Below are 26,514 nucleotides of genomic sequence, written 5' to 3'. Positions count from 1 at the left end.
TCCTGAAGTGGGGCTTTGGCATGAACAACACCTTCCTGTATCCACTTGACAGGCTGCGACCTGGGTGAAGGGCTGGCCAAGTCTGGCTGGTACAAGAGTGCCCTCTAGAGGACACACAAGGCCCAATCACCGCCTCAGATTCCCAGCCCACAGCTCCTCTTCCCACCCAGCATCAGAGAAAGAGGCCCAGCTGATGCGTCTATTGGAACGACTTTATTTAAGTACATTGGGCCCCACCAGGCAACGTGGTCTGTGCAAGGGACAGGCTTGGGCTAGGAGAAGGGAGGTGAGCTGGTTAAGCACACTGCAGTCCGTGGGTCGCCACATCGCTTTCACACACACCTGCTGCTGTGGCCCATACCTGGCAGGGCCTTTGGTCGTTGGACGGCATGGGGGAGAAGGCTGCCTGGAGTCTGGGATTGGGGCGGGTCTTGGTGTCACAGGTGAGGGTGCCGGTGAAGATCTGCTGACCCCAGCTTTGCACCATCTGGGCTAAAGAGCCTTTGGACACTGCTAGGCCAGCCCAGTCCAGGGTAGGCACCTGGCCCCACTGGATCAGGGGAGATGAGCCCGTCAGCCCCTGGCACTCTGGTCTGGCCCCACCCTCCTTTAACACACAAGTCCAAAGTTAAGAATGGCACAAATCAGCCCAGGTGGGGCCTTGTCACCTCTATAACCTAGAGCCCCCTGTGCCCCCCCCCCCCCGGGGGGGGACAGCTAGAGTGGGAAAAGGCAACCTGGTTAATGGCGGCTCTTTCTCCAGTCCTAAGGGGGATGGATCCCCAATACCCCTCCTTTGCTAGAGGCCTCTGCCAAAGAGTGATTCTACCTCCTGTTTCAAAAAAATCCCAACTGGCAACCAGCCTGTTGATCCCAGGGCAGTGAGCAAATGGAAGAGGAAGAAAGAGGCTGGTGGTAGTGACTTTGAATGTAGCCTCTGATCCTAAATAGGCCTCAGGATAGGCCTGTGGATACTGTCAGTTCACCGTTAGCAGGGAGTGGCGGGGCCCCGGACTATGCTAAACCGAGGTGCTGTAAACATCAGTGTGAACAGGGTGACTGGTGGGCAGGAGGCGGTGAGCTCCCTCTCCAGTCCCATACTGAACAAACACGTCAATAAATAAAACTGTTTAAAGATGGCATTGCCCAAGGATGGATGAGAAGCAAGTAACAGGGCCTGGGGCCAACAGGCTCCTGACGCTCTCCCGAGACCCCCTGGACAGGGGCTGGGGGTTGGAGCATTCACTCTGCCACCCATCAGAAGTCTAGCACTACTTCTGCCTCTTCAAATGCCCAGTGTGGTCCTGGTCCCCAGGTGAGGTGGAGGGCCCCCTGCCGTCTCCTGACCCCAGAGTCTCAGTAATAGCTCTTGGAGTGCTTTCCCAGCCTTCCCCAACCCAAACTGCAACAAAACCAGACAGAACTCAACTTCGGCCCCAGTCCTCAGTCCATGAAAACTGGCATAGAGAGCAGAAGGACGAGCAAGGGAGGCAGCGGCTGCCTTAGGCCTCGGGGGACCCTGGGGGTGGGACGGGGTGGGGCTAGCCCAGCCTAGGATGGGCAGCAGCAAGGTCTCCCGGGATTTACCCTCTCTGTCTCCCTATGGTAGTAAACGTAGTCCCACACAGCCAGATGAAGGCCCAGCTGACGAAGGAGTGGAGCCCTCTGCCAGCACTTCCCTGTCGGGGGCCAGTTAATGGTCAACCCCAGGCCTCAGGCCGTTGCCATCATGGGTAGTTCATCGTCCTTTCTGGGCCCTGGGATCCCCGGGCCACACGGCTCTCGCATATGCGCACACATTCGTACCCACACACCCACACACACACTCACACACACAGGCAGTTCCTCGCAAACACTCCCGACTCAAGAAAGCGAGTTTTAAAGTGGAGTTAACTTCAGAGAGAGGTGAAGATGATGTCCCAACATTAGAAGGTTTTCCTGTGGATAGATCGGGCACCGTCTTCCTCATATTCCTTCTTGGAGACCCACATCTTCTTAAAGGTGTCCAGGGAGGCGAGGATGGAGCCCCTGGAGTGGAGGGAATCCCAAGGAATGTTGTGAGAGGGAGAAAGTAGATATCTGTGGAGCTGGGCAGTCCCCATGGGGCCAAAGCAGTCAAGGCTTTCCTTTAAAGGGATGGGGTGGTGAGGGGTAATGATGCCCTCACTTCCTGTTCCGCTCTTATTCCCAGGAGAACTACTCACCCAATCCATGTGGAATACAGCCTCTCCTGAGGTGCGGATATCTGAAAGGGTAGGTGGAAAGAGAACTCTGAGACTTTCACCCTCCTTGTCCCTTTCCTGTCCAATGCTCATCTTTATGGCCAGTTCTAATGCCCAAGGCAGTGGATGCATTTCACACAATGTCCCTGCTGGACCCCGTGGCCTCTCTGGGGGGTACTGTGGCCAGCCCGACACTCATCTGGAGGAGCAGATTTCCAGCAGCCCTACGTATCTACAGCTGTCAGAGAAGCTGGGGCTGTCAGGGGACAAGATTCTGCTGGGGCCGATTGGAAGCAGACTCCATGGCAGGAATCACACTCCTTCATTTAGCCTCCCTCAGGAGGCACTAAGATGGTGGACTGGTCACGAGGGAGCACCAGGAGTCAATCTGTCAACATTATGGTTTCTCTGAAAGACTATATGTGGGACCCTCAAGCCTAGTGGCCTGTGCCATCAGGGTATCAGAACTGTCCCCTTCTGTTGGGAGGGAGAAGGAAAATGGGTTCTCCCCTCTGATAGATGTCAAGGTCAGTGTGGAAGCTGGGAGCTGTCTAGCCTCAGAGGGGAGGCCCCGTTCCATGAAGCCCCAGCCCCCACCATGCTCCTACCCTGATCTTCACGTCTTTCGGAGCCAATTTCTTTACTTCACTCAGTAGTCTGTCACCGAAACCTGAATAGGCAGGACAGGGGAATCTCAAGTCAATTCTCTGGGCACCTGGAAACTTCCTTGGCAATGGGCTCCGAGAGCAAAGACCAACCTTTGAATAGGGTGGAACCTCCTGAGAGGACAATGTTCGAGAAAAGCGTGCGCCGCAGGTCCATGTCCGACTTTTGGATGGCAAACACCAGCACCTCATGGATGCCCTCACTTTCCTCTCCGATCAGGTCTGGCCTGAATAGCAGCTCAGGTGCTCGGAATCGGGAAGGACCAATCTGCAGGGTGGGGGGCAAACTCAGAGGCTGGGCCCAGGGCTGAGGTCCCTTTAGGAGTGAGAGTGGAAGAGGCCCCTCTGCCCATCTGTTAGTGACCAGACGGCTAGGAAGGCCAGGCTCAGGGAAGACCTGGTATGTCAAGAGCCTCAAAACACCAAGACAAAACTCTGGGGAACAAATGGGAAACAAAAAGGGAAAAGGAGAGCTCTTGGGAAACCAGAGAGAGGAAGTTCTTATGTTTAATCCTAGCTCTGGGACTTTCCAGCCAAGAGACCTTATAATAAATTCATGGGTTTATTCATTCATGGAAATCTCTTCCTACTAATGCAGGTCCAGGAAGAGGCAGCTCACCCTATACTGTGTCGAAGTGATAAGAGATAAACAGCACTAACCACCTTCTTCCAAACCCCCTGACGCCTCGCTCTGCAGGAGACGGTGCCATCCAAGAGCTCCAGGGCTCCAGGCAGAGGGTGTAAAAGGGTTGGTGCATGTGAGTCCAGCCTTCCCCTGGGGAGTTCTGTTGGGGCCCTGAGCTTCTGGGGGCCTGCGGGGACTGAAGGGAGATCCAGACCTACCTCAATGGTGCTGCCGTCGGGCAGGTAGTACTGAGCTTTCTCTGTCTCTAGAGTCTCATCCTTCTGTGGGTTTATGGACAGGTAGCAGGCTCTCTGCAGGACCAAGCATGAGTCAGGCAGATGGGAAACCTAGGCCTAACTGGTCAAAGTCCCAGTGTTGCTGCAGACATCTGCCAACCACGCTGATTGTCCTAAGGGGTCCCAGAGCTCCTGCCCTGGAGCACGGCAGGGTGGCCTCTGTTGGCCTTCACTGGGTGGCACTTAGGATTCAAGTTCCTACCTGCTCATCTTCCTCATGGGCAGGCGTGGAAATTGGCTCTCTGGAGCTGAGTCTGAGACCACAACCTAATTTTAGTACAGACTTAGGCTTCTTTTTCCCTTCTACTACTCGTGGTTCTGGGTCGCATCTACCCAGCTCAGGTTTCCCTAGAGCCATGGGTGGCAGGAGGATCTAGTTTACTTAAAAGGAAACTACTACCCACTGCCTGGGTGGCTCAGTCAGTTAAGCATCTGCCTTAGGCTCAGGTCATGATCCCAGGGTCCTGGTACTGAGCCCCGCATCAGGCTCCTTGCTCAGTGGGGAGCCAGCTTCTCCCTCTACCTGCCACTCTCCCTGCTTGTACTCTCTCTTGCTCGCTCACTAGCAAATAAATAAATAAAATCTTAAAACCAAAAATATTCATTTAAAAAAAAGAAAACTGGGGGCGCCTGGGTGGCTCAGTAGGTTAAAGCCTCTGCCTTTGGCTCGGATCATGGTCCCAGGGTCCTGGGATTGAGCCCCACATTCGGCTCTCTGCTCAGTGGGGAGCCTGCTTCCTCCTCTCTCTCTACCTGCCTCTCTGTCTACTTGTGATCGCTGTGTGTCAAATAAATAAATACATCTTAAAAAAAAAAAAAGAAAACTGTATTCTGACTTCTTTAAGGAAAAAAGAACATATAACATAAGTTATAAAAACATAATGAACACTGGTATACCCATCACCCAGCTTAAGAAATAACAGCATCTCCCTTTCCCCCACAAGATGGCAGCACTTGGGGACAGTGACCGTCAGTGTGAGCCCCTCTCAACCCCCATCATAATATGGTAGTCAGGAGGCCTGGGTGGGGAGAACAGAGCTTGACCAGACACCCCTCAGGACTGGGGCTTCGCCTCTCTTTACTCCAGGTCACAGAGGTCCTGGCTGCCCCGTTCCCATTCCCCATCCCATCCCTGGGCGTGTGGGGCAGCACTCACTTCTTTTATGGCCTTGACAATCTCAAACTCGGATGATGAGTGGAAATCATAGCCCTCCTTCCGCAGGTAGAGGCGAAGGAAGCGAGAGACATCTCGGCCAGCGATGTCGATGCGCATAATTGAGTGGGGCATGGCAAAGCCCTCATAAATGGGCACGGCATGCGTGACACCATCCCCGGAATCCAGCACCACGCCTGTGGTCCGGCCTGTGGCGTAACTGAAGCACAGGGGGCAAATTGTCACTAACCCCTGCTTCCTCATCCGGGGAAGAAACTCATTTTGTTTTAGAGTTCAAAGTCAGCTAAACTAAAGCGGAGGCATACCTTTCTCTAGGAACTTTAGACTGGACACAGTAATAAGGAAGCCTGAGCATAAGCAAGCCTGAAAAACCTGGAAAGGAGCTGAGCCCCCTTCAATCGCAGGTGATGGCCTGCCTTTGACTGCTTCAGGAACCCAGCCTATGGGCCAGTTTCCACTTTCCAGACAAGAGGAAAAACCTCAAATGTCTACAGGGGCCATGCAGGAAAGGTAAATGAGTTAAGGAAAATAAGAATATTTTCACTTCCACAAAAAACTCGCTTTTTCCTCACATGGCCTCCTAGATCCTCAGGTGGTGGTGGTCAAGAGTAGAGACATATTTCTGTGATATGACGGGGAAAAACCCGTGATGTTTGAGAGACAGCAACGGACAGTCCCTCATGTTGGGACGACAACAGGGAACAGAGCGGGCTGTGGCAGTCAGGCTTGCAAACTCAACTGGAAGTGGCAGCGGCTACTTTGGCTCCAGCTGACTTTTATCCTACAGGAATGTGCCCAGCACTGCTAAATCATCCCAGTTTTTTCAGAAAAGCCAAAAGTTTGGATTTTGATAGAAAATCTCCCTTTTTTTTTTTTTTAAGTAGACTCTGTGCCTCATGTGGGGCTTGAACTTACAATCCTGAGATCAAGGGTCACATGTTCTACCAACTGAGCCAGCCAGGTGCCCCGGAAATCTAGTTAAAATGCTGGCTCACAATTTTTGAATGGGATCAAACACATCTTGCCTGCGGGTCACCAGTGTACACCCTCGGCCCTACACCTAACCCTGGGATGAGGCGGGCTGGGAGCATGACAGGGATGACAGGGGTATGAGAACAGGGACCCTGTGGTGGTGTTTCCATCACAACTCTGTCAGCAGCTTGGCATAACGTCTATACAAGCAGGCAGTGGACAAACATCTGAACACATTAGGGGGCCTTTGGGAAGAACTGTAGCAGTGTATGGCCCTTCCTAGCAGGCAGAGTGGGGAGCCCTGGGCACCCAGCCGCCAAGACAAAGAACAAGAGAAGCAAGAATGGGACACGGTCTCAATATTCCCTTTTCCCACCTCCAGGAGACGCATCTCCACTCTGTCCTCAAGAGGCCGGGCTAGCCAGCCAGGCAGCTACTCACAGGCTGAGCACAGCTTGCATGGAGATGAAAAGGGCTGGTACATTGAAGGTCTCGAAGAAAACTTCAGCGGCTCGTTCGCGATTTTTCCGCGGGTTTAAAGGCGCCTCCGTCAGGAGCACAGGGTGCTGGTGAAAGATGCCCAGAGGGCAATCAGGGCAAGTCAAAATTTCTACCCTTCATTAGCACCGGGACAGAAGCCCTTGTGTGCTGGGCTAGAAAGCTGGGGGGACCTTTGTGAATCTCTCACCAAAAAAAGGCAAGCTGGGCCCGCCAACTACCCCTGCACAAGCCAATGTGTCAACCTTCCAAATTCATGCCCCTTTAAAAGTCTCATTCTGTCCTCGCCTCTACCCCCTTTCTCCCCTCCTTGTCCCCAAGATTCTTACATAGGCTCCTGTATCTACTGTATACCTCTAATTGTCCAGATTTTGTTAAAATCTAAATTTGGAATTCTTATGTTAAAAATAATTGTTTAAACTTTTTTCCAAAATTAAATTTAAATATCGAAGGTATTTTTGAAAACCAAACATATCCCTCCCCTGGAAATGCTGATATGTCTAGTATTCACCTTCCTTTGTTATTGTGCACTGAGAGTTATTTCCTTAGAAGTTAGAGTATAAGCTCCGAAGTCTGAAAGACATGGATTTGAGTCCCAGCTTTCCCACTCTATTCCCTAGTGATCTTGGAAAGACTCCTTGGCTTCCCTGGACTTCTGTTTCCTTGTTTGGAAAATGGAGATGATATTCTCCGTCTGTCATAGGACTGGGGTGTAGACTAAGGACAGACCTGTCTGAGGAGCACAAGGCCTGGTGGCCCAGCAAGAGTCCAGCACTCTAGTAGCGATCTCCCTGCTCCTCCTCTCTGGGGCAGTGGCTCTGCATCGCTCTGCACACCCGGCTCCCGGGACCCTCACCTCCTCAGAGAAAGTTTGCAGCTGGTCCTTGGAATAGACATACTGCCAGATGCGCTCCATGTCGTTCCAGTCCTTGACGATGCCATGTTCCATGGGGTAGCGGATGGACAGCAGACCTCGGTGTTCCTGCGGGCAGAGAGCAGCATTTCCATTGGCAGCCAGCTTCTCCACCAGGTGGCCCAGGGGGCCCCCACTCCTCTAGGACTAGGAGTGGCCACTGCATGGTCCTCACCCAGGGCTAAAGTTAGGCTCCCGTTGGCCTCGTGTCCAAACTATATGCTGCAAAGTGTTCTCGCTGCCCAATTAGCCAGCAGGGCAGAGGGCTTCTGCATTTCCATGGCCCCTCAGTGTCCTTATGGCAAGTGACAGGAGGTACCCCCCTCATGGCCTGAGCCCAGGATACAAATCTCCTGGCTCTCACCCCTGGGCCTCAGCACTTGCCCCCAAGGTTGGCAACAATGATTCTGTTGGTCTGCTTCTAGAAGCTGCCCATGGTTCCTCCAAGCAGTGCTAATTAACTCATCCCCAGGGTATCCCAGCCAGGATCACCCCCTGAATCCCTTTTGCCAAAAAATAACGAAGCTAGCCAATTTGGTCATTGGGAAGGTAGTGACAGAATATGGAAGAAAGCAAAAGCCCTGTTTTCTAGACTGGTCTCTCTTTCCCCAAGTGGGGTTCCAGATATCTCCTCTCTAAAACCAGAGGCTGCTCCTGGGAGATGTGAACCAACTAGACCTAGGATGAGGGGGCCAAAGGGGATATTTTAAGAGGAAACTGCTCCTTTTACTCATGGCTGTCCCACTGCCCTTTTGGGGAATAACAAAGGTCCTCTGCTGGCTTGAGGCTTCTTCAGTAGAACTGGGAGTTACCTCGGCTTTGGGCCCAATGAAGATGTCACCTTCAAGAGCTCCGGCCATGACACGAACGTGTTTGGGTCGGCCCACACTAAAGAAGAGAGCAGGAGGACCATTACTTTTCATTTCATGACAGAACACGGAAGGCCGTACAGATGTGCATGCTTGGACGGGAAGAAACAGACCCAGTTCTACTGTCATTATCTCTGAGGAGTGAGGTTAAAGTTGATTTTGATTTTCATCTACTTTTCTGCATTGCCCACGATTTCTACAATGAACATGTATTATTTTAAGTTATTTGTATATTTCTGACCCAAATCAGAGATCCTTCTCTGTAAAAGGTGGAGGGCTGGCCCCAAAACAAAGCTGACAAGCCTCCCCAGCTTCCGACTATGCTACAGAACTACTTACTAGTTTGGAAAGCAGTATTTGGGAATCTGATCACCAGCAAAACCAGCTTTAATCACACCGGATCCCTGAAGAGAGAGGGGAAAGAAAGAGAAGTCAGAAGTATGACAAGAACAAGAGATCTATATCATACAGTATGTATAATATGGTTTTACTTTTATTTAAAAGAGACCTTATATCTGGGTATAATATGTCCATCTGCATGAGCTTCTGTAGAGGGTACACGTGCCTCCAGGAGGGAAGTGGAACTGGGGATGGTGAGGGGAACTTTCACTGTATACTCAAAGTATTACTTGATTTTTTGGCATTCTTTGACCTTTATTTTTTTTTTAAAGATTTTATTTATTTATTTGACAGAGAGAGACACACAGCGATGTTGGGAACACAAGTAGGGGGAGTGGAAGAGGGAGAAGCAGGCTTCCGGAATAGCAGGGAGCCAGATGCAGGGTTCGATCCCAGAACCCTGGGATCATGACCTGAGCTAAAGGCAATGCTTAACTGAGGAGCCACCCCAGTGCCCCTTCTTTGACTTTTCTACATTGACAATGCTTTACTTCTGGAATCAAAAATAATACTAATAAAGAGAAGAAAAAGAGAAAACCCGAGGGAAGAGAAAAGTACCTAGAAGCACCAAAGCAGCCAAGGTCAGGAACATAACCAGGGTGGGAAGAATGTGATTCTTTCTGTTAAACCACATGGGACACTGTTAACCTACTTTCCCAGCTCAGGCCTGAAGTCTCTCTGCCCTCCAGGGTGTCTAGGACAGACACCACCGTGAACACCACCAGGCTTGAAGCAGACTCTGATGGAACATACATTGTCTGGTTCGTACTGCAGGGGCAAAGCTCTATGGTCTGTGGGAGGAGGGTTGTGGTGGTTTTATTTTTTATTTTATTTTATTTTTTTACTGTGTTTTCTTTTGCTCACAGGTCTCCAGATGGTAAAGAGCAGGGAAGTTCTAAAGCATCACCCAACAAGAGACCCAACATTACGATCCTGATGCTCCAATCCTTGGTAAGTTGGGTGGGTGTCAGAAGAAAATGTGACTTCTCTGTCAACATCTCTGGTACCACCTAGGGCCCAACCAAAGTAAATGGTGTCTCTAGCCATGATGTCGAGGCTTGCTACTGCTTGCGGATAGAGCCTGTTCTCTTCTGAACTCTCCTACCACCACATCTGATAAGCTCACCCTTCCACCCCAACACGGTTTGCGGCTGCACATATAATAGGGGCAAGCCTTTTCCTGCTGACTATTGACCACTTCTCTTGGGGTGGAGAGTGATATTTCCAGAACCCACGCAGCAAGCAGTAAACACATCAGGAGATACTAAATAGCCAAGGTTATCTTTGCACCAAAGGCTTCCCTGCAACACCCCTGGTTTCCTCTCTTTTATTCCTGCTCTTCTACAGGAGAAGTGTGCATATGTGTGCTGGGGTGGGTGGGTGGGCAGGGGCGGTGGTTAGATAGGCCATCCTAGTGCCTGACTCTGGCAAGACAGAGGGAGGAAGAAGTAGCTAAAGGATAGGGAACGGCAGTTCTCTAAGATAGCAGGAATGTCTGCCAACAGAAAAGAGAGAAAACAGGAGACAATGTGCAAACTCATCGGCCTGGGCAGAACAGCAAGGAGCCTGGAAAAGGTGCAGGTGTAAACTGAGCTGAGGGCCTGGGCAGGAGGGAGGACCATTGCTGCAGCCCCAGGGCTCCTGGACAGGGGCATGAGGAGTGAGAACAGCACTGCACAGGAGAACTGTGGGAACTTGTTGGCTCAAGCTTCCAATAATTGCTCATAACCTTCATCTGGGCGTGGTGATGCCAACAGACTAATTGGACCTCCTGGCAGAGGTTGAAAACAAGTAAAGATGAGACCTGCATTTCAGAGTCTAGATATTTTGAAAAGATGATTTTCCTGGATATTTAATTTTGAGTTTACTAACAAAATCAGACTAGAGTCTGAGTGACAAGGCAAATTAAGATGTTAGGTTCATTTCTTCGTCTCTGTCCTTCCCAGTAAGTGTATAAAGACCCAGTTCTTTTTTATTTTTTTTAAGATTATTTACTTATTTACTTGAGAGCGAGGTCACAACCATGGGGAAGGGCACAGGGAGAAGCAGACTCCCCACTGGGCAGGGAGGCCGATGTGGCATCTGATCCCAGTACCCTGGGATCATGACCCAAGCCGAAGGCAGATGCTTAACCGACTGAGCCACCCAGGCATCCTAAAGACCCAGTTCTAATATCATTGCCTTCCTCTGGAAGGATAATCCCCTGTTGGAATTAATTATTCCCTTCCTATTATTTCACAAAATCACCATTACCTGTACCATTAGGTAGTCTGCATTTCCTGATGCTATCTGTTTGAATTTATGGTTTCCATTTTTGTCCATTTTCAGCCCAAGTGCCTCAAGCTCAGAGACTTTATGTATCAGCAGTATCTGGCATTTGAGGGTACTCAAACGGATGCTGGCTGCCTAAAATTAAAACCGAGCTCAAATGATTGGTAGGTGAAGCCTCAAGTATGGAGCCTGAACAGGCGGCTGGAATGGCAGCAGCCTCGGGCAGAGGTGGTGCAGGAAAGGTGAAGGCAGCGTCGGGAATGAGGCACACAGTGGAACCAGACCCAGCTTGTCTCTGCAGTCTCACCCCGCCAGCAACTGGGTGAAGAGTGAGCGGGGATGGGGGAGGCTGCTGAGCTGCTTCTGTTCTGCTAAAACCTCGCCACCACAGATTATAGAAGGACCCTGTCCATTAACAGTATTTGTAACTAGGAACTATGTACCCGGCAAATGAGCTTCCACTCTCTTTGTTATTCACTCTGGCAAAGCCAAGTAAGTAAGTGCCTTGTAGAGAGCCTTCTTGAAAAAGTAGTTCCGTAATAAATATTTGAGATCTGACGACTCAAGTCTGTTGCCAACCACCAATGGCCAACCGTTCTCTTTCTAAAGCCTTTTTTTTAAAAGATTATTTATTTATTTATTTATTTGACAGAGAGAGAGAGAGAGAGAGAGAAATCACAAGTAGGCAGAGAGGCAGGCAGAGAGAGAGGGGGAAGCAGGCTCCCCGCTGAGCAGAAAGCCTAACACAGAGCTCAAACCCAGGACCCTGAGACCATGACCCGAGCCAAAGGCAGAGGCTTAACCCATTGAGCCACCCAGGCGCCCCTCTGAAGCAGGCAAACAGCAAACCCCTCAGCCAGGTTCTCCCAGGACCTGCTGACCGTGTGGCTTGGGCAACCATTCACCTAAGCACCGCTGCTTATTCTTGATATGCTGGGAAGGAGCCTCCCCGTCTCCCATTTTACAAGTGGGAAAAGGATGCTGAGAGGTGGAGTCTCAGGTCCCAGGGCACTGATGGCCTATTTTGGCACCAAGACATATTTTGTTTGGCCCACGAACCACTTTTTAAAAAAACTTTATTTAAATAAAATTCACTACCATATAATTTACCCACTTAAGGTGTATAACTCAGTGGTTCTTCGTATAGTCACAGTCATATAATCCTCACCGCAATGAAATGTCAGAACTTCCTTGTTGTCCCAGAAACTGTATCCTTTCACAGGCACTCTCCATCCTACCTGCCCTCTCCCACCAAGCAGTCCTAGGCAACCATGAATCTATTTTCTGTCTCTGAAACTACAAACTACTTTTAAATTAACTCCCAACAGTTAAAAATTAGACTGCAGGGGCCCCTGGGTGGCTCAGTCATTAAGCATCTGCCTTTGGCTTGGGTTATGAGCCCAGGGTCCTGGGATCAAGCCCTGTATCAGGCTCCCAGCTCGGTGGGAAGCCTGCTTCTCCCTCTTCCACTCCCCCTGCTTGTGTTTCCTCTCTTGCTGTGTCTTTCTCTGTCAAATAAATAAATAAAATCTTAAAGAAAAAATTTTTTAAAATTAGACTGTATATACAATCTATCAATTTTCTGATTTCTCTCGAAACAGCAGAAAATCTGGCAACACTGGGTCTGCATTCCTGCATGGGGGCAAACTGGCTGGAAGTGAAAAGCAGCTGGCTCTTTGGTCAGGCACACTCAAGGCACTTTCCAGAGTCCTCGTCCCTTCTTTATGGCTACCCTCCTCCTCTCCCTTTTTATGTTCCTCCTTGGCCTCTGCAAGTACTGGGTTCGAGACTCCTCTTCAAGGCATTCCCAGCGACTAATTCATGACGTTTCTCCTTCCACATGGTACCTGGTTTTTTTCTTACCCTCAGAGCACCTAGCCTGGTGTGAAGCATATCCGGGGCTCTCAAAATACACACAATTAAACAGGGAACTCTGTAAGTCCCCTTCCCTTCATCCTTTCCAGCAAGCTAGGGATGGATTCTTGCTGAAGTTCGACAATCAACAGGTTGAATATCACATCACAAGTGACAATTTAAAATAAATATACTGACTTCATTTCCTCAGCTAATTCTAGTGTCTCTTAAACTTAAGTGAATCAGGGACGCCTGGGTGGCTCAGTCAGTTGAGTGTCCAACTCTCGATTTCAACAGGTTCTAATCCCAGGGTCGTGAGACTGAGCCCCACTTCAGGCTCTAAGCTCAGCATGGAGTCTGCTTGAGAGCTCTCTCTCCTTCTGCTGCCTCTACCCCTCCCCCTGCTAACACTAATGTGTGCTCTCTCTCTCAAAATTAATAAATAAGTACAATCTTTTTTAAAAAAGATTGTATTTATTTATTAGACAGAGAGAGATCTCAAGTAGGCAGAGAGGCAGGCAGAGAGAGAAGGGGAAGCAGGCTCCCCGCTGAGTAGAGAGCCCGATGCGGGGCTCGATCCCAGGACCCTGAGACCACGACCCAAGCCGAAGGCAGAGGCTTAACGTACTGAGCCACCCAGGTGCCCCATTAAATAAATAAAATCTTAAAAAATAAACAAGACTTAAGTGAATCAGCAGATCTCAAGAGCTGATGACAAATTATAAAAAAAAATAATAATAAAATTAAGACCATTTGTGAAATTTGAACATTGACTGGGCATTTGATGACATTAAGGAATGATTCTTAATTTTTTTAGGTTTGATAATAGTATATTGATTATGGTTGGTTTTTTTTTTTTTTAGATTTTATTTATTTATTTGAGAGAGAGAGCATGTGTCCAGAGAGAGAGCATTAGCTGGGGGAAGAGGCAGATGGAGAGGGAGAAGCAGATACCTTAAGCAGGGAGCCAGACATGGGGCTCCATCCCAGGACCCCAGGTTCATGACCTGAGCTGGAGGCAGATGCTTAACCGACTGAGCCACCCAGGTACCTCTGATTATATTTTTAAAACAGTGTGGGAGAGGGTAACTGGCTGGCTCTGTCAGTAGAGCATGCGACTCTTGATCTCAGGGTTATGAGTTCAAGCCCCACACTGGGCACAGAGCTTACTTAAAAAAAGAAATTAAAGGGGTGCCTGGGTGGGCCAGTCGGCTAAGTAACCCACTCTTGATTTCAGCTCAGGTCAGGATCTCAGGGTGGTGAGACTGAGCGCCATGTTGGGCTCCATGCTCAGGGTGGAGTCTGCTTGAGATTCTCTCTCTCCCTTTGCCCTTCCCCCTGCCTACATGCTCTCTCTCAAATAAATCTTTAAAAAAATAAATAGGGGAGCCTGGGTGGCTCAGTGGGTTAAAGCCTCTGCCTTCGGCTCAGGTCATGATCCCAGGGTCCTGGGATCGAGCCCCACATCGGGCTCTCTGCTCAGCAGGGAGCCTGCTTCCTCCTCTCTCTCTGCCTGCCTCTCTGCCTACTTGTGATCTCTGTCTGTCAAATGAATAAATAAAATCTTTAAAAAAATAAAATAAAATAAAAATAAATTTTTAAAAAGTTAAAAAACTCCCACAGTATGGGAGAGGGAAGTAGGTGGGAATACAGTTAAAAAAAGATTAGCCAGGGGTGCCTGGGTGGCTCAGTGGGTTAAAGCCTCTGTCCTCGGCTCAGGTCATGATCCCAGAGTCCTGGGATCGAGCCCGCATCGGGCTCTCTCCTCAGCAGGGAGCCTGCTTCCCTTCCTCTCTGCCTACTTGTGATCTCTGTCAAATGAATAAATAAAATCTTAAAAAAAAAAAAAAAGATTAGCCAAGAGTTGATAAGTGTCACAGTTAGGTGATGAATATGTGGATGTTTGTTATATTCTTCCTCTCCTTTTGTTTAGATTTGACATTTTCTATAATAAAAGGAAGAAGTCGGGGTGCATTCGACTATTGGTTTTGGCTCAGGTTGTGATCTCAGGGTCGTAAGATCGAGCCCTATGTTGGGCTCTGGGCTCAACACAGTTAGTCTGCTTGGGTTTCTCTCTTCCTCTCCTTCTTCCCCTCCACCTGTGCATGCTTGCTCTCTCTCAAATAAATAAATCTTAAAAAAAAAAAAAAAGAGCTGGCAAATAAGATGACAGCACTTAACTAAAAATTCAAAACACAAATACTGCACATGCACTATAAAATACCTATGTCTGCAAAATCATGGATGGAAAGGAGCACATCAATTTATGATGATAGTTTGCTTCTGAGGTTACTTCTGGGACAAAAAGGACAGGATTGTGGAGGGGTACACAAAGAGACTTCAACTATATCTGTAATGTTTATTTCCTAAAAAAAGATCCTGAAGCAGGGGCGCCTGGGTGGCTCAGTCGGTTGAGCATCTGCCTTCGGCTCAGGTCATGATCCCAGGGTCCTGGGATCAAGCCCCGAATCAGGCTACCTGCTCAGCTAGGAGCCTGCTTCCCCTGCTTGTGCTCCCTCTGTCAAATAAATAAATAAAATCTTAAAAAAAAAAAAAAATCCTGAAGCAAATATGGCAAATGTCAACATTTAGTAAATGTGGGTGGTAAACACGTACTGTGTGGGTGCTAGTTATATACTTCTCTGAAATTTCCTGTATGTTTAACTATCTTGTTTTTTTAAAAAAGTGGGCTAAAGCAGTATAAGATCCCCCCAAACAGTGACACTTACTTAGTTTATTGATGAACTTGAAAAGATCTGATACTATTCCAGCATTTAGGCCCAAATAGTCACAAAGACAGTTTTAAGATTGACTAGAACATTGATCCATTTTAGGACAGAAGTTAATCTTTGAGATCCCAGCAAAGATTTGGGCTTCAGAATAAACACAGTATTCCAATCAAAGTGTCATAGTCATCAAAATGTGGCCTGGGAGCTGCCTTCCTCTTATATTACTATCTATGACATACCTTTAGGAAGAATGACTTGTATTCAGTTTTTTAAAATACCTATCACTTTATCGTTGTCATTAAACTGCACGCATGTGCACCTCCCCTTGCATTTCCCTCATTAAATTCTCATGGATTGGTTTGGTGCCAGAATAGGAAGAAAGGAGTAGTCAACAATTATTTTAAGACTTGGAAAGGCTGTGAACTGATAATGAGGCTCTTCCCTCTTTTCCCTGATTTCTTTGTTCTCCCCCCACCCTTTTTTTAAAAAAGATTATTTATTTTTTTGAGAGCAAGAGAGCATTGTGTGCATGTGAACAGGGGAGGGGCAGACAGAGAGGGAGAGAACCTCAAGCCAACTTCCCTGCTGATGGAAGAGCCCGAGTGGGGGGCTGATCTCATGACCCTGAGATCACAACCTGAGCCAAAATCAAGAGTCCAGTGCTTACCTGACTGAGCCACCTGGCCATCCCTCCTCTTTCTTTTAATTACACTCTCCTTTGCCCAGAAATAAAGTTGTAGCAATGTGTAACTATGGAGCACTTAAGTCTGCTAGATACACATTATTCTCATAAAGTTGGTTCAGATATTTCAAGGTATTTTTCCTATCTATCTTTCACTTTGAAACAAAACAAAATCTCTAAATATCAAACAGCAAGAACTACCTGGGATGCCAGATCTAAAGATATGGCAGATGTTCAGTAAATCCTAATGGGAGAATTTCTCTCACTTCACCTTTTGGCCTAATTATTGGGATGATAAAAGAAATGTTTTCCCAGGGGCACATGGGTGGCTTAGTCGGTTAAGCGGCTGCCTTCAGCTCAGGTCAGGATCTCTGGGTCCTGGGAATGAGTCCCACATCAGACTCCCTGTTCAGTGGGGAGTCTGCTTCTCCCTCTTCCTCTGCCCTTCCCCACTGCTCCTGCTCTCTCTCTCTCACTCATATTCTCTCTCATAAATAAAATCTTTAAAAAAATGTTTCCCAGAGAAAATAAACAAATCAATTCTTTAAATCTTAAAACTCAAAATAAACCTCGGCTTTGATGCATTTCAAATACACTATGGAGAAAGAGAAAAGAGAAACTAAAAAGCATTAGCTTAAGTGACATTAAAGAAAATGGCTGGAGGTGGAACTCTTGCCCCCACATTCCAAAATCAAAGGATCTAATGGGATGGACAGACTGTTCCTTCTGCCTTGCTGATGGAAATAGGAACTAGTTAATTTCTATTTTTTTTCTTTTTAAAATTAAGAAAAACACAGATGAAGTACATACAAACTGGATGAAGTATTCTCTGAAAAGCGAATCAAGAACAAGAAGCCCTACTTAACCCTCTGCAGTAACTAAGGAGGATCCATCCCCACTTCAATCCTTTCCTTATTTAGGGATATCTTTGTTACTGTGATATTTGGTCACCCATCCACCCACCCATCAGTCCAATGAAAAAACAATTACTGAGCACATAGTGGTGCTAGGCCTTAGGTGCTATGTGTGTGAAGGAAGATGGGAAGGGGAGAGTAATAAAAAATGAAAGAATGACATCTTTCCCCCTAAGCATTTAACAGTCCAGTGAGGGAGATCAAACAAACAAACAAACAAAACAAAAATCCTCCTTCAATGAGGTGTCTTATTGAGCTCATCCTCCTGCTTTTTTTTTTTTTAAGATTTTATTTATTTATTTGACAGACAGAGATCACAAGTAGGCTGAGATACAGGCAGAGAGAGAGAGGTGGAAGCAGGCTCCCCACTGAGTAGAGAGCCTGATGCTGGGGCTCCATCCCAGGATCCTGGGATCATGACCTGAGCGGAAGGCAGAGGCTTTAACCCACTGAGCCACCCAGGTGCCCCATCTGTCTGCTTTTCAAGACAGAAGCTATACCTCTGGAGAGAAGGAAAGCTAACAACAACAAAAAAAAGCACCTTTCCTTGGAAAAAATGAGAAACTTGGAACCCAATCTTAATTTGAGTCTTGGCTCCTCAACTTCTGAGACAGGTGACTTGCATACTGACTGTTACTTAACCTCTCTCAGGTTCACTTTCCTGCATAAACAGGGGACAGTGATTCCTATCCACCTACCAGAGCTGACGCTTAAACGAGATGATGCAAATGAAGGCACCTTGTAACATGCCCAAGGTCTCAAGGGCTGATCAACAATGAATCCGACAGTTTAGGACGGATAGAACTGACAGTTTTCCCTCAACAGTTTTCCCTCTGGTACAAACCAATCTCGGCGGGACGAGCCCTTTCAGTGGAAGACAGAAATGCAGTTGTTTTACAACAGTCACCGTCCGCCCAAATTAAGAGCAGTTATTTAGATTCTTTCCATTTATCACTATTGATGCACTTGCGTGGGCTACTAGCAAGAATAGCGGATAAAGCACTGGTTTTAGGTCACCTCTACCGTGTGACCTTGGGCTCACTTTACCTCTTAATGCTTCGGGTTTTGTTTTTTTTTTTCCTTTGTGAAACGAGGATCAAATTTCCTGCCTTAACTATCCCCTCAGTTTTTGTGAGGACTCCATTCGAATGTACGTGAAATCCTCCTGCAAGCACTTGAGCGCCTGGCAAATATGTTTAGTAATTTTTTCCCCCTGCTGCTAGGCGTTCCAGAGATGGTACCTCCCTGCTAGCTTGGTCACTCTATTTTCTTCTGGATCTTTATTAACGTTGTAATCTATAATCATAGAAATAACTCAAATCCTATAGCCATTTCTGGCACCAGCTTCCCAAGCCCCACCCATATACACTCCCCAAGACCCCGCCCGGCTGGGGACCGAAGGAAACTTAGCCCTTCTCCACCCGAGGGCGGGCCCCAGCCCGTCAGGCTGCTCCACTGTTGAGTTCCCGAAGCCAATCCCCACAGCTCTCGTGCACCCGCCCGCCCCTTAGAGAGAGGAAACACTATGGCGGCCCAGAAGAACGGCGGGGGCGCAAGCCAATCACTGCGGAGGACTGCTCCCATCCGGCAAGGCCCAGAGGCGGGGTCACCGCCCAAGATGGACAGCCAAGAGAGCCAATAGAGTTATTGGAAACTGGGGAGGGGCGGACGCCCGGCGCTCACAGAACGGCTAAGGCCCCTCGAGCCAAGGGCCCAAAGACCCGGCTCGGACTACAGCCCTTCCCTTTATCCATCCCAAAGTTCTCTATCACATGGTTGCTGGCGAGCCGCCCCGTCTGCGGACTACGGGTGAGGGGAGGACAGAGGCGGCGGCTGCTGAACCCGCCTGACAGGCTGGGCCAGTGACAAAGAGCCGGTGGCCCAGGCCGAAACCCGGGAAGCGATCCCTTTGGGGAACAGAGAATAAATCCGTTTAGAGATAGGAAAAACACAACTCACGTTGTCGATCACGACAGGCTGATTGGCGATCACATCGTAGGACTCCATGGCAGAAGAATCTCTCCTTCCAAGGAAGGAACTGCCAGCCGGGTCCGCTGCTAACGCCACTGACACGCATGCGCAGTCTAGCCCCCGGTACAGGGTGTCCAGGGAGCGGCCCGACCTCACCTCCAAAAAACTACAACCCCCAGCATGCCTTGCACCAGAGTTACCGCTCCTGGCAGCTTTGGGGCCCCGCCTAATTTAAGAGCAGGGCGTCACTTTCCCCTCATAGTACCCTGGGATTTGTAGTCTCCGTGGATGAGAAGACCGGGACGCAGATTGATGGCTGCATTGCATGCCTGGATCTGGTTCCTTTGAAGGGATTTGCACTGCATGCTGAAGTATGTAGTCTTCTTGAGCACTTGTCTGTAGTTGGGTTTGGATTGGCCAGTATTCCGTGGATGTTTAGATTTTCCAGATGCGTCCTGCCACTACTTCTCCTGGGTAGTATAAGGTTGCTATGTTTTTATTTGGGTCAGTAAGACATTAATAAACATTTATCAGCATCAAGCTCTAATAAAGGAAAATTTAATGCCACCCCCACCACACGCATATGGGGAAGGAGGACATACTCCCAGAACAAAAGAAAACAAATTAAATTTTATAAAATTTGCTTTTTGAGAAAAACCAGCACATTTTGGTTCTTTTCACATTTTTTCCTGGGTGGGTGCAAACTTTGCAACAGGCTAACATTGGTCTGAGGACTGACATTTGGAATTACAGGTACAGGTGATCTTTTGGTCATTATAAAACATTGTTCCTTTAATAGCTTCAGGAGCTGCCTTAGTATCTCTGATTTTCATGAAGAGTCAGAATTGATATCGATGAATAAGAAAATGGTCGTGAAGAGAAGTTATGTGTCGCTATTTTCAAATGAGCCCAGTGCATTTTTCTCCAGATTATGCAACCCCCACCCCCTTCAAGTTGCGAGGAATCTTTAGTCAATAGCATTGGTAATCAGGACTTCCTTTTATTCCTTTCGCTTGTTATTCCTTATTGTACACAGGGAAATAACTCTCAGCCAGGTGCCTTGTGAATTAAAAATTCTCCCAGGCATGCCTGGCTGGCTCAATAAGTAGAACATAGGACTCTTGATCTGGGGGTTGTAAATTTGAGCCCCACATTGGGTGTAAAGATTACTTACAATTAAAAAAAATTTCTCCCAGTTACAGAGAGTGAACGTTAATGGGAAAGAGCGGATCCATAGTAGATAATGAATATCGGTGTTCCTCAAGGCAATTTGCATACATCTGCATAAAACAAAAATTAGAGATTGTCATAACTAAAAGCATTTATTAAAAAATTACCAAGTCTTGGGGCATCTGGGTGGCTCAGATGGTTAAGCGTCCTCCTTTAGGGGTGCCTGGGTGGCTCAGTGGGTTAAAGCCTCTGCCTTCGGCTTGGGTCATGATCCCAGGGTCCTGGGATTGAGCCCCACATTGGGGATCTCTGCTCGGCAGGGAGCCTGCTTCCTCCTCTCTCTCTGCCTGCCTGTCTGCCTACTTGTGATCTCTGTCTGTCAAAAATAAATAAATAAATAAATAAATAAATCTTTAAAAAAAAATACTAAGTCTTGGGGTGCCTGAGTGGCTCAGTAGGTTAAATGTCTGCCTTGGGCCCTAGTCAAGATCACAGGGTCCTGGGATAGAGTGGCAGGGAGTCTGCTTCTCCCTCTCCCTCTGCCCTCCCCCCCCACACACTCGTGCATGCTTTCTCTAAAATAAACAAAATCTTTTTAAAAAATAGAAATAAAAAAATCACCAAGTCTTTTAAATTAGTCCTAGTTGACTTCACATTTACTACTTTTTAACAGGACTCCAAAATAAGTATTTCAACCTACGATCCCTGAATTTGGCGGTGTTAGTGGCAGTGAATATGGTAAATGGACATTCAATGACGGTAAGAAACATTCAGATTTATAATTTTTTAAAAAGATTTTTTTAATTTATTTATTTATTTATTTATTTGGCACAGAGAGAGAGAGACCACAAGTAGGCAGAGAGGCAGGCAGAGAGAGAGGGAGAAGCAAGCTCCCTGCCGAGCAGAGAGCTGAATGTGGGGCTGGATCCCGGGACTCGAGACCATGACCCGAGCCGAAGGCAGAGACTTTAACCCTCTGAGCCACCCAGGCGTCTCCAGATTTATAATCTTTTGAAACTAAAATCACACTAATGGATGAATGAACCAATCCATTATTGTCAGATTTATGCTTAAATTCTTCTTACCAGCGCGTCAGCAGAACAGTGACAAGCCCTTTGTCGAACTTCCCACTGCTTTCCTGGGACCCTAGCACCTTCGAAGGCTCAACATCTCTATTTAAACGTGGGTTCCTCCTAACACTAGGGGGAGACCAAGAGCCTTGGGACACCCCCAACACCAGTAGAGGGAGGCGGGACCTATTGTCAAGTCACGCCTTCCCTACCTGTGACTGGCACAGATACTATCCAATGGATACCGGGATAGGGCGCGCCGACGCCCCGCCCCCTTGAGCGCCCCGCGGCCCCCGAGGCTGCCTCTGGCTGTCTCTGCGGCGGCGACGGCCTGGGCAGATAGTGCGCCGTGCGCAGGCGCGGAGCTTAGACCTCGCTGCAGCCCCCATCGCCTCGGGGAGTCGCACCCACGGAGTCCGCCTGCTGGCGCGTCAGTGCTCTCCCCCTCGTCCACCCTCCCGGTCCCCCCAGCGCCCTACGCGCCCGGATGGCGGAGCTGCGGCCTAGCGGCGCCCCCGGCCCCGCCGCGCCCCCGGCCCCTGGCCCTAGTGCGCCCCCGGCCTTCGCCTCGCTTTTCCCCCCGGGACTGCACGCCATCTACGGAGAGTGCCGTCGCCTTTACCCTGACCAGCCGAACCCGCTCCAGGTTACCGCTATCGTCAAGTACTGGTATGCCCTGGGCCGCGGGGAGACGGACAGGGGCGGGCTGGGAAGTGTTAGAACCCCGGGGGCGAAGTCATTTGCGGAGGAGGGGGAGGTGGAGAAGAATGGTTAAAGCACTGAGAAGGAGGGCGTCCTGCTGCGAGGGAAGGAGTTAAGGCTGAAGTTGGGAATGGGGACAAAGGGGTTAACGGAGCCTGTGGGTAGCGAAGGGTTAACGAGGGAGGGAAGATGAAGGGTTAACTGGGATTAGGAGAATAGAGTGAATTGGGGGTGTGTGTAGGAGCGGGGGAGTGCGATAGGAGGGGGGGAGCTGTAAACGTGGTGAAAGGAGGGGGCGCCTGTAGGGGGTCATTAGTGGGCGAGGGGAAGCCGGGGGCGGGGGGCGGCTGAAGTGGGATGGGGGAGGCGAGGCGGGGCCTGGGGAGCATATGAGAGGGCTTTGGAGGAGTGCGGCTGGCGGAGCTCAGAGGGCTCGAGACTGCACAGGGGAGGGGTGGATTTGGGGACCCCCGCTTTCCCGTAGGTTAGGAGGGGAGCAAGTTGCGAGAGTTGTGCCTGTGAAGAGAGGAGAAGGAAGTCTCCTTTTGATACCTTCCCCATGAGCTCAGACGTCAGTCATATCGGTGCAGTGCTTTTGCGTTTGAAGTTTCACGGAGCAACTTTTCTTGATAGATAAACTTTCTGCTTACTCGGCACAGTTCTCTTTCTCCAAGCAGAGTTTCCTCTGGCTTTGCAGCTGCTTTGCTTTAGGACATTGGCTAGAACAGAGGCAGGGGCAGGGAGATCCATGTTTTGGCTAAGGATTGAAGGGGACCACAGTAAGTAATGAAGACGTGGGACTTTGCTACAGAGTAAAGAAGTAAGCAACATGTTAAGAGGAGCTCCTTGAACACAAGCTTCAGGATTTAGGCAACAGTCTCTCAGGGACACTGACAGTAACCCTCAAGCGCCTCTGTTAAGGATCAGACCTGTTTACAGAAGGGCTGCCCTTGGGGTAGGAATGGTCCTTTTTTGTTTTCCATTCCTGTTTGCAGGGTGTCTCTCTCTACAGCCTCTGGGCAAAACAGGTGTTTGAGGGACTCTGACAAAGAGCCTGTCTTTCTGGATCAAATTGAGGAGTTGGTTGAATTTGTCCAGAGCGGCAATTCGTGTAGGCAATGTATTAGATGATCCCCTTCACTGAGCTCTGAAAGACTGTTCAGGAAGCAGCATGGGACGTGGCCAAAGGGGCAGGTAGACCCAAAGGGGGAAGTTGATAGAGTGACTGTCTTTGCTGGTTACCTCTCCATTTAGGACTGAATCTTCTCCAAGGTAACCTCTTAACTTCTTCCTGAGATGGCAGAAACTAGACTGTCTAGGGTTGAGGCTCGCTCCCTGGGTCACTGGGAGGATGTGAAGAGACCGACATCATGGAGGGCCTGGGGACCAGCCTCCTCCTATGGGAGGGCCATGTCTGATAGCCAGGAGGAGATGTGACCAGCAGTATAGTTCTCTTCAGCAGGCAAATTGTTCTCTGGTTGAGAGGAGTAGTTGAAGAGAGCTTCTGCGTGAAAAGCAGCTCTTGATAACTTAATGACCCATTCTCATTGCACGTCTATATTTAAATATGTATTGTGATGAGCTGTATTGGATTGTGTCATGAGAACAGAGGACCAGTTTCTGCAATGCCATTTGTTCAGGCCCCTTGTGAGTGTGTGGAGAAATCACTACACAGACTTGGGCAACAGTTTTTCTGTCACTCAGCTGGCCATGAAGGATAGAGTTGTGTGTGGTGATATTAAAGCACATGCAAAGGACTAAGACTGATTTGGGCATCTTTTTTTTTTTTTTCTTCCCTGCTGCAAGCTTGTTAAACAGGCAGAACTTACCTTTAGAGATGGGCCAACATGTAATGACTAATAAAGAGCACTTTGTGAAATTAGAAATGCTGTGTAGATGCAGAAAAATATGAGAAGGAGCGGCTGAGCAGCTGGTTCTTTGTAAGATTTGGAAGGGTTTGCATAATTAAGATTCTGAAATCAGTTCATTGACAGAGCTCACATTTGGCTTCCCACAAGGCCTTGTTCGAAATTTGACTAAGGCTACCCAGGTCTGGCTGTGGCCCAGGGTCCCTTGAGATTCATTTTCTTGTGACAGAAGATTGGCTCTTTGGCCAGTGGACCCTGGCCAGCAGGGACATCCTGGCTAAAAGCTGAGACTTCAGTGAGCAGGGAGCAGAAACATGGAGGCAAAGATTGCACCCTGGAGTTCCTGCACGCCTGCAACTGGCATGTGGAGTGAGGTTAGGTGTTCAAAGAAGTAGGTTCAAGGAAGAGCATCAAGGGGTGCTCTGGGTCCTTGGATAACATCTTTTTCCAATTGCAAAATATGATTATTTTCTATATACTCATCTGTTTCCCCATCAGGTTTCTGAGTAAGTAGAACAACACTGTGCTTAGGGACAAGGCTAATTTTGCCTGACTCTTGATTATTCCTTACAGTTGTAGTTTTAAGGTAAAGCAGCACTCCTTGGTGCAGTATATCCTGAGAGAGGGCTGCAGGGGTATGGCAGATGGAGCATGGAACCATGGATACAGTTTTGCCGCTTTTTGCTGGATGGACCTAGGTTGAAGGAGGGGCAAGGTTGGGAATTTGGAGCAGGAAACCAGAGCAGACATGGAACCTGTAGTCACTCCCATGTGTTATGGGGTTCTGCAGCTATCTTGTGGTTGTTCCAGGGATAGCTACCCTTTTGTTTCCTTCTTCCCCCAGCAAACTTTTCTATATTGAGCTGGTTGTGGAAGTATTCAAATGATTTGGCCAAATCAGAGTTAAGGAAAGACATGGGGATTTGTCCCTTTTCCTAATCCACTCAGTTGAGATTCTTAGCTATCTGTAGCAACTTTTTAAAAGTTCTATAAATAACTTAGCATTTAGCACTTAGTGCTTAGCACTAGTAGAGAATAAGGATTTCTGTAAAGGCAGGTAATACCCTGGCAAAAGAGGATGAAACCAGACCTACTGGTTTTAGATAGTACTTAAATTGCATGATACTGGCACTCTTGCTGGGATCACATGTAACATGTCTTTTATTTGGTTATTAGTGTTCCTTCAGCATACGATCCCAATTGCAAAGTGCAGTCCGTCAGTGTCCCAGGGGCAGGCAAAGTTTTTGCAGTCTGTGGGACAGATATCCGAGGCAGCTCAAATGCACAGTGTTTGTGAGCTAAATGCAGACTTCCTTCCGCTGATGGTTTCCATTTAGGCTGTTTCACAAATCTACCAAGTTTCCCTATCCATTCTAAAGAAAAGCAGGAGCTTTCTTCTTCTTCTTCTTCTTCTTCTTCTTCTTCTTCTTCTTCTTCTTTTTTAAGAGCTCTAATTGCTTTACTAAAGGAAACCCTTATGGAATTAAATCCTTAGAGTGAGCTAATGACTGACTCTCTTCCTCAGCTGCTTCTCGGTTGGAATTATGGGGGATGTTTAATGTGGTCCTCAGAGGCCCCAAATCATTTAATATTCCAGCTCTACCTTTGCAGCGACAGTCTCCTAGGATCATCTCCTGGATGCAGGCACTCCCAAGGTTCAGTCTGGCCTGCTGTAGTTCTCTGTGCAGGGCTGAGCTAGCCTAAGTGTGGCCTTTGTCACTTGCATGAGAAAAGACCAGTTTTGGTCTGTGGGGTATAGGCTGGGGTCTGGAGGCATTGGATTTGTTTAGAGCAAACTGTAATTAACATAGGGCACAATATAGTCTTTCACGAATTAGCTGTCTAAGAGGCAGGAGTGGAGCTGAGCCTCTGCTTCCAGGAACAATGCCCATTGGGGATGCCCAGGATGGTCTTTCAACCAAAGCCAGTTGATTGACTAATGCACCTCTTGCCTTGAAGCTTGGCATGATTACAGGCTCCATGGAAGAGAGGTAATCCCTGTCAATCCGTTTGGGATTGGTAATTTGAAATTGGAGGAAGTAAAAGGGGTAACCACCTAATCTGTTTATTTCTAAAAGAGGTCCTACATGTGGGTGATTGAAGGGAACCTCTTCTGCTTCTGGAATTGGGTAACTTCTAGTTGCCCATCCCTTGGTCTTATCCTGGAGGTGTGGCTTCCTTTTAGTCGTCCCACGTTCCTCTAGGATGGGGTCTTCAGATTGGTAAGGCATGACCTCTTAGCTTCACATTGTCTGCTTTCAGGCTCACACTGACTCCACTGTGTTTTGTCTTTTGCAGGTTGGGCGGCCCAGACCCCCTGGACTATGTTAGCATGTACAGGAACGTGGGGAGCCCTTCTGCCAATATCCCTGAACACTGGCACTACATCAGCTTCGGCCTGAGTGATCTCTATGGTGACAGCAGAGTCCACGAGTGAGTATAGGGCACTTGCCCACCCTCCACCTGTCTCTTCCTTAGCCTTGAGCCTTATTTCTGGGTTTTCCCTGAGCAGAGGTGATAATGTCATAATTCTGTGTGGTTGGCACTGCTCAGGTTGAACCTCTGGGTTTCTGCCCTCTGTTTGTATCTGCTTGTGCCAGAGTGATCCAGGTCAGCACCCGCACTCTGCTCATCTGGTGCAGGACAGTGT

General features: G+C 48.4%; 2 protein-coding genes across 3 annotated transcripts in view; one reads left to right on the top strand and one right to left on the bottom strand.

Moving 5' to 3' along the window:
- Positions 1–191: 191 nt before the first annotated feature.
- ACTR1A (actin related protein 1A) lies at positions 192–19,175 on the bottom strand. Its single transcript, XM_032881333.1, has 11 exons — positions 19,043–19,175; positions 8,574–8,638; positions 8,178–8,253; positions 7,309–7,434; positions 6,396–6,520; positions 4,965–5,181; positions 3,731–3,823; positions 2,981–3,155; positions 2,831–2,892; positions 2,205–2,245; positions 192–2,028 (listed from the first exon to the last, which is right to left on the bottom strand). The coding sequence occupies exons 1-11, from the start codon at positions 19,088–19,090 to the stop codon at positions 1,926–1,928; spliced, it is 1,131 nt and encodes a 376-aa protein (XP_032737224.1). The 5' UTR covers positions 19,091–19,175; the 3' UTR covers positions 192–1,925.
- Positions 19,176–21,585: 2,410 nt separating this feature from the next.
- Positions 21,586–26,514, top strand: part of SUFU (SUFU negative regulator of hedgehog signaling) — a 113,384-nt gene continuing 108,455 nt past the window's right edge. For both annotated transcript variants that reach the window (XM_032881304.1, XM_032881294.1), the window contains exons 1-2: positions 21,586–21,963; positions 26,163–26,297. In XM_032881304.1, the coding sequence (XP_032737195.1) occupies positions 21,782–21,963; positions 26,163–26,297 (317 nt within the window). In that variant the 5' untranslated portion in view covers positions 21,586–21,781. The remainder of the gene's footprint in view (positions 21,964–26,162; positions 26,298–26,514) is intronic.

Source organism: Lontra canadensis, unplaced genomic scaffold, assembly GCF_010015895.1.
Source record: "Lontra canadensis isolate GAN:19392208 unplaced genomic scaffold, GSC_riverotter_1.0 scaffold3, whole genome shotgun sequence".
Taxonomy (NCBI): Eukaryota; Metazoa; Chordata; class Mammalia; order Carnivora; family Mustelidae; genus Lontra; species Lontra canadensis.
Note: the sequence above shows the minus strand (reverse complement) of the source record. Positions and strands in the feature narration are given on the sequence as shown.